At 58.5% G+C, this 7670-nt stretch overlaps 1 protein-coding gene across 1 annotated transcript; it reads right to left on the reverse strand.

Annotated features, from left to right (window-relative positions):
- Nucleotides 1–1019: 1019 nt before the first annotated feature.
- On the reverse strand, nt 1020–7670 carry LOC102948994 (sodium/potassium-transporting ATPase subunit gamma). The gene is made up of 5 exons (XM_007080408.3): nt 7599–7670; nt 3207–3245; nt 2949–3023; nt 1232–1268; nt 1020–1044 (listed from the first exon to the last, which is right to left on the reverse strand). The coding sequence occupies exons 1-5, from the start codon at nt 7615–7617 to the stop codon at nt 1020–1022; spliced, it is 195 nt and encodes a 64-aa protein (XP_007080470.1). The 5' UTR covers nt 7618–7670.

The raw sequence follows: 7670 nt of genomic DNA on the forward strand, positions 1-7670 counted from the left end.
ACCATCTCGGATCAAGTTGTCCATGGACGGCTGCCTGCCACCGTGGACGGGGCTGGAGGAAAGGGTACCAAGGGGCCCCACCGTCACTGTGCACCCCTCGGCCCTGGGATTCGCCAAGGTAGCACCCCTATACGTGGATGAGAATAGGCCCAATGGGCGTCCCCAAGCCCCATGAGTGGAAAGGGCGCGGCCTGAGCTCAGCGCCAAGGTTGGGAGGCGGGTAGGGAGAGAGTGTGCCAAAGCCTGTGCCAGGCCCCCCGGACCCGCCCGGCCCGGCACGCTGGCGCACGTGTGAGATGGCAGGGCACATGCTGTGGTCACAGACAGCTCAGGGCACGTCTGCGGGAACCCCCAGCAGAAAGCTCCAATAGCAGCATCCAGGGCCTGAGGCAGAAACCCAAGCAGCACCCGATCATCGCTGACCTTCAGACTTCCCGGCTGTCTCTCTCTCTCTCTCTCTCTCTCTCTCTCTCTCTCTGCCTTGGGAAGACACATTGAGTCCTCTGCCTATGGGGCTCGGGGGGCAAGAAGAGGCCTGCAGGTGGTCCTACGAAACTTCCTGCTTTAATAGGCACGGGCACCTGAGCAGTTCATTGAAAACCGGGAGAGACCAGGCTGCATTGCACCCCAGCTTGGAAGGGCGAGTTGGTCGTGGCAGGTATAGAGGAGGAGGGAGGGACGCCAGGGAAGGAGCCATCTCTGAGGCTGGCTTTATTATTAACAGGAGGTGGCCGAGAGGTGGGAGGAGGCCATGTGCACCCAGGGGTCACACGGAGCCTGGCGCTTCCTTCAGCCGAGGGCCTGGCAGTGCTGGGGACAAAGGTCTACAGCTCAGGGAAGGCTTCCCAATGACCCCAGTGCAACGGGGGCACGGCAGACTCTGAAAAGACAAAGATGGGATTTGGGCTGTAGTGGGGGCCGAAGCAGGGCCTTTTGTTTCATTCCTGATTCATCGACCTTTCTCTTCGCAGCCCTCCCTGGCTGGCCCCCTCCCCTGTCCCTCCCCAACTTACCCATCATTACAGCTCATCTTCGTTGACTTGCCTGGGGTGGGGGAGGGAAAAAGACAGGTGAGAGGTCAGAGGAGGAGGTGGTGAGTCCGGGGGGATCCCTGAGGTTGGGGACCCCCCTTCAAAGGCCTCAGAGACCAAAACCCTTGGCCTGGCCCTCCTTCCCATCCCCCTCCACCCCGTGTCCCTGCCTCACTCAGTTACCCTGGGCAGACACCCACCGGTGTTTCTTTCTGCCCCCACAGCGGAGTCTTTTGCCTGGAAGAGAGAAAGGAGGTGAGTTTCCCTCAACCGCTCGCTTCCAAGGAGACCCTCCCTTTCCTCCCTCCCTCCCTTCTGCCAAAGCCACAGGTGACTGTTTCTCTCTTCACATATGGCGGGGCCATAAGCATTCAGGGGCCCAAGCCGTTCGGTCAGTCCGGCAACAAACATTTACCGCAGCGGATCCATGGTAGGCTGGGCACGCCGAGAGCAGTAGCCGAGCCTGGGCCATCGCGGTGCCCCCAGCACCGGGGCTGGGCACATAGTCGCCGCTCAGTAAGCTCTCGGAGGAGGACCACTGTGAGGCCAGAGCCAAGATCTCTGCTCAGGCCGGTCTGCCTCCTGCAGCTGTGCGCTCAACCACTATACGGGGCTGCCCTTGAGACACCTTCCGGATGAACTGGGGAGACCGGCCATGTCTGCAGACCGAAGCCTTCAGATGGGATGGCACCGACCATGGACGGGTTAGAATCCGAGGACACAGGGCTGATTGCGTTTCGGGGTGTGTTTCTTCCGGTTGCAGCAAAACAAGCCAATAAGCCTTTACTAAGTGCCTGCTGTGTGCCTGCTGGGGCCGGGCTGGGGCTGGGAGATATACAAGGACCCTTCGCTCCCCCAGAACACTCTATGCCTATGCCTCAATGCTTTCTTGGCTGCCATGTCTTTGGGTGATAGCCCTGGCTTTATCAGTGGGATCGTCCCCATTTAACAGATGTGCAAACTGAGGCCCGGGGAGTTGGGGATCCATAGTAAACTAGCAGTGGGTCCTGATGCCTCTGGCTCCCAGCCTCATTTGCTTTCCAGCAGTGGGCGGGGGGGGGGGGGGGGGGGGGGGGCCGGGGGGTGGGGAGGGGTGGGGGGGGGAACAGCTGAACCCAGCTCTGCTTCTGATTGGCTGTGGAACCCAGAGCAAATTGCTGCACCTGCCACGGTCAGTGGTTTTCATCTATCAGATGTGATAGTCTTGACCATCCCTCAGTGTTGCCCAGAGGATTCAATGGACTGAGATGGGGGCGCCTGGGTGGCTCAGTCGGTGGAGCGTCCGACTTCAGCTCAGGTCACGATCTCACGGTTTGTGGGTTCAAGCCCCGCGTCGGACTCTGTGCCGACAGCTCAGAGCCTGGAACCTGCTTCCGAGTCTGTGTCTCCCTCTCTCTCTGCCCCTCCCCTGCTCATGCTCTGTCTGTCTCTCTCTCTAAAATAAAGGTTAAAAAAAATAAACGGACTGAGATGTAGCTCGTGCCAAGAAAGGAAAGTGACCGGATCTGGTCAAGGGAGGCGTCCATTGGAGGTTGGTTCCCTCCCCTTGAACCCCTGGGACATTGCGGTGTCCCAGGCTGGAAGAGCCTGCCCTCCCATCTCAGCAGCTCCTCCACTGGCCACCAGAGGGCGCACGTGAGGAAAAGGGAACTTGCTCTGGGTGGTCCAAGGACCAAGTAGGGAGGCATCCCGGGGTGCCTCTGTCTATCAGGGTGTCGCTCAGTTCCCACATCCTGCATGGGGCAATGGAGGCGAGCGGAAAGACTCACTTCCCTTCTGGGATCTGGGAAGGGAGTGAGAGGGCTTTCCCCCACCCCCACCTGGGGAACCAGCGCCCAGTGGCTTTGAGAAGAGATGAGGCTCCATGCAGCGCCTCCCCCCCACCCCCAACGCCAGCATGAGGCCAGCCCCACTCACTGAGGATGATGATGAGCCCCACGACAAAGGCCAGGGCAGCAAAGATCAGGCCTCCATTGCGGACGGTCTCGTAGTCTGAGGAAGGAGAGGGCAAGGAGGTGGGATGGGTCGCCCCAGGCACCCCTCCCCACAGCCCACCCCAGCAGCAGCCCCATGCTAACAGGGGAAGATGGGGGAACATAACTGGGGGATGCCGGGACCCGGGCATCCGTGCGTGGTGGCCAGAAGAGGGGCCGAGGAGGGACCCACCAGGCCTACCGTAGTAGAATGGGTCCACGTCCCCTTTGGGGTCGCCACCTGCAGAGAGAGCCAGAGGCAGGGTGAGTCTGTCGCAGAAATAGTGGAAGTCACATCCGTCCCATCCGTCAGCCCCAAGTGGCCAAGTGGGCAAGAGGAGGCTGGTGGGCCTGCTAATGCCACTGCCAACGGGGACATCTGTCCTGGGCTGCTTCAGATAGAGTCACCTTGGGACCAAATACCAAACATCCAAGGCAGAGCTCTGCGCTGCCTGTGGGGGCCTCTGGAAACCCTGCGGGGTTGGCTCTTTCCTCTCTTTGCTTCCTACAGTAGTAAGCAAGGCCGAGGGAGACATCTCCCATTAGACTCACCTCCACGTGACTTCTTAGTCCCTCTCCATGTGACTACTGAACGCCTAGCAGATGCCTAGCGACATTCATGCAACGAATGGAGAGGCCCTTAACATTCACTGAGCAGAAGGGGAAAACTGAGGCCCGGTCTGGAGACTTGTTTAAAGTCCCCACGAAAGTTCGAAGCAGAACTGGGTCTTGAACTCAGGTTTCTAGATTCTTCTCGCTTATGTTTCTATCCTCAACGGGAAGCAAATCCTTTGAAGAGACATTAATACATAGTGTTTACCACATGCCAGGCCAAGGCTAACAAAACATTAGCTCATTTAGCCCTCAAACAACCCTATGAAGCATTAATATTATTCCAATATAATCCATAAGAGGACGGAGGTACCGAGGGGTTAGGTCACGTGCCATAAAGGGCGAGAGCTGGCATTCGAACCCAGGCAATGGGTTGCCAAGAATCGAGGTGCTTAACCCCTTTGCTACATTGCCTCTCAGATGGTCAGAAGGAACAAGATGTTTCAAGGTCGAGTATGGTCCGGTCCCTTGCCTCTTGTGGTGTTTCCCCACCAGGGGTGGAGCTCTGCCCCCCAGCCCCGTAAACAGAGCACACTTATCTTTGGGCAGCCGGGGGGCACCTGGCCAGAGCTTTGCTGCCATAGCTGAGGGTGGCCCCTCTGTCCTGCCCTGCTCCAGCCCCTTCTGGGCAGTAAGTAAGCCGTGCGTGAGGTAGAAGGAAGGCACAAGTTGTCACCTCCAGTGGCGTGCCGAACCGTGCCCTGGGTCACGGTGGGGGGCTTTGGGGCCTGGTGAGCCCGGTTATCCCCAGGGCAGCCTCCCTGGCCAGGCGGGGTCAGTGCCTGGGCCTACGGGGGTGACTGCGGGGGCCCGATCCCGCCCTCCTGCAGGAGCCCACCAAGGTTGTCTCCCAGGATCCGGTTCGGGTCTTGTTCAAGGTCACATGGGGGGTGAGCGCCAGAGCCACGACTGGCCTGGCAGCTCCCCTCACCACATCAGGAAACCATCCATTTGGTGAGCCCACCCCCCCCCCCAAAGCCCTCATCTTTCCTAGGTCTGGCTCAAAGCCCACCGTGGTCAACAGAGGCCCCTGTTAGCCTCCAGCCCCGAATCACCCCCATGGCAGGATCCTTCCAGGGGTGTCCCAAACTTGAGGGGCTCTCACCCCAAAGCCAGCCTGGCCCCCTCCACCTCCTGCTCCGAGCTTGGATAGTCCCCCAAGATGCATTGTACCAGGATAGGTGCATGCCAGGAGGCCGAGACGGAAGCTCACCCTCACCCCCACCCCCCAGCGCCTCCCTGGCCGCCGAGGCTCTGCCTTCAAGCAGAGTTAAGGCAGGATCCTCTTTTCAAAGAAATTGTCTCGAAAAATCCTCTTAGGATTGGGTGGCAAGGGTCGGGGAGGGGTGCCGGGGACTCCGGAAGGCAGGGGGGCAGGGGTGCAACTCATCCCTCCAAAGGTGGCCCAAGGAGAGACCACCTGCTTCGCACACGTTCGCACACACTCACCGTCGTCCGCCAATAGCCCTGCCATTTCCCTAGCGGCCTGGGCTGGTCTCCACTGCCCTCTTCTGCCTCTGCTTTGGGGAGAGTGCCGGGCCGTGGGGTGGCCAGGGGTGAGGTGGGGGCATTAAACATTAACAGTGCCGGGTAATATTTACCCCAGTCACAAGAGAAACCCTAGTGTGAGCGGAGGGGCTCCCTCCGAGGCACGAGGAGGTGAGGGGGCAGGCAGGGGCAGGGAGGGGCTGGCTGGGCTCCCAAATCCTCCCAAAGGAAATTTCCAGAGACAGGGCGGGGAGAGGTAGGCCAGAGACATCGTGGCTGGGGCTGTGGCGACGGGGAAGCGGCACTTTCAAAGTTACGTTCAGTGGATTCTACAGCTTGGGGGACGATGTCACGGGGCCCCCAGAGGCCCCCAACCCCAGCAGCCGCCCACCTCACCAACCACCGTGGAGATCACTGTTTCAGCTGCTATTTCTTACCCGGCATTCAGGGCTTCCCTGAGGGGGTCCCGAGGTGCCCGCCCCTCTCCCACCTCAAGGCCCGCGCCGAGCCCACCGTGCACGTTCACACCCCCACGCCTGCCCACTCCTGTTCTTTCCCTCATCCATCAAGGCTGCCTCTAGCAGCTCGCACCTCAGCCAGAAAGGCTCCAGCCATCCCTCACTAATCTCTCTCTTCCTGCCGCCTCTGGCATTTTCCTCCTACAATCCGGTTGCTTCCACACCAGCTGCCCAGGTTGCACGTAGGCTCCTTCAAGGAAGGGGCCAAGTCCTGCCACGGGGAGAACGTCTTGCCTTTACAATTTACAAAGCGCTTTCCTAATTATTATTTCCTTGTGCCTTGTGTGAGCTCCCATTTTACAGATGAGGCATCTGAGGCACAGAGAGGGTGGGGCCCTGGCCCGAGGACACACAGCCAGTGACGGGCAGAGTGGAGAATGACAGGCAGGCCTTAGGCTTTAGGGGTCAGGTGCTTCCCCACACCTCTGAGGCTGCCTCCCCACTCTGTGGTGGCCTCCTTCGCCTCGGGGACCCCAGGGCTGGGTACTCCATGGCTGTTCACATTCCCGGCTAAGTTCTAGTTCACTGCGCTGGCCTCCAGAAGAGGCTGATGCTCCATGGGGCCAAGGGACCCAAGCTAGCAGTCAGTGTCCACCAACGAGGGGTTGACCCCTGTCGAGTTCCTGAACCTCTCTGTGCCTCAGTCCTCTCGTCTATAAAATGGGACTGTTCCCTACCTGAGGGATTTGTGGTGAGGAGAAAAGGAGAAAATGCACGTAGGGAGCCGGGCACGGGACCAGATACACAGCAGGTGTCACTATTGTCACTGTCAGATTTGTGCCGACTAGAGAAATAGACGGCATTGACCTTTTGTTGAACGTCAGCTGCTGGACACAGGAAAGCCAACTCCCCTCCAGTGAAAATTAGCACGGGGTGAGACGGAGAGAGAATGTCATGACCTCGCAGACCAGGAGCCCCGACACCCATTCGGCAACCTTCAGCTTCCAGAACCAAGCGATGAATATCCATGAGGATATTACAACCCAGCTCATGCTCAGTAGGGGCCGACCACGTGTCAGGCTCTGTAAACGCACTGTCCCACTGAGTGCGCGGTTGCTCTGTTCTACAGGTGAAGAAACTGAGGCTGGTCATTTGCTCCTTGTAACGGCCCCTGGAGGTGGCCGGGGAGGTGCCGTGTCTCCCACTGGGCAGCCCAAGAAGACTGAGGGGCATGGAGCTTGAGGGATTTAACCGAAACCTCCCATTAGTAACAAAGCCAGGGCTGGAAAGCCAGACCCCCAACGCTGGGCTCCCAAAGCTACCGTCACTCTCCCACACAAGACACCGGTGCCCCTTCCTACACATTCTCCTGGAATCTTGGTGCATTTTGTCTGTCTCTGTAAGTTATTGCGGATTCCATCTGGAATAAGGGGTAAAAAAAATAGGTGGAAAGTTAGATAGATGATAGATAAATAGATAGACAGGGGAAAGAGTGAGAGATGGTTTCAGACAAAAGGGGAAATCGGAAAAACAAGTTGTCATCTGCATTTGTAACTCTAGTGTGCAAGGCTAACCCTGTTGTAAGCAAGTAATGAAAATCAAGTCGCATAATCATCGCAGCTCTGAGGTCAGGGAAGTATTATCATCGTCCCCATTTTATAGATGAGGAAACTGAGGCACAGAGAAGTTTAATACCTTGCCAGAGGTCAGGCAGCTAGGACGTGGGGAAAGCAAGATTTAAACCCAGCAGCCTGGCTTTAGAATTCCTGCAGATGAACAGGAGGAGAGACAGAAAGGGAGGCTTCGGGACCGGCTGTCTTCCTAGCCCCAGCGGCACAGAGACGCTCAGAGTAGAGATCACCACGTGCCCAGGACTCCACCTTGAGATGCCCTTGTTTAGCAACGCTGCCTGTCCTGGCTTCTGCTTCCCCCCCTCTCTGCACTTCTGGGGAGCAGGTGGTGCCCCTGAACGTGATGAGGTAGACACCTGCATCCGATTCTGAGCAGGGGGGAGGCATGGGGTTGAGGGGACTCACCCAGGTACCACCTGTCCATGGCAGGAGCTGCCGGCTGTGTCCTCGCTGGGAGAGAGCAGTGACGTGCTGGTG

This window comes from Panthera tigris, chromosome D1, assembly GCF_018350195.1.
Source record: "Panthera tigris isolate Pti1 chromosome D1, P.tigris_Pti1_mat1.1, whole genome shotgun sequence".
Taxonomy (NCBI): Eukaryota; Metazoa; Chordata; class Mammalia; order Carnivora; family Felidae; genus Panthera; species Panthera tigris.

What these genes read in the sequence shown, in the direction of transcription:
- LOC102948994 (XM_007080408.3), bottom strand. An exon ending in GGGGCTCATCATCATCCTCA is followed by an intron (nt 1,269 to 2,948) that starts GTGAGTGGGGCT and finishes TCTCTCTTCCAG; the next exon opens with GCAAAAGACTCCGCTGTGGG. An exon ending in GGGGGCAGAAAGAAACACCG is followed by an intron (nt 1,045 to 1,231) that starts GTGGGTGTCTGC and finishes CCCCCACCCCAG; the next exon opens with GCAAGTCAACGAAGATGAGC.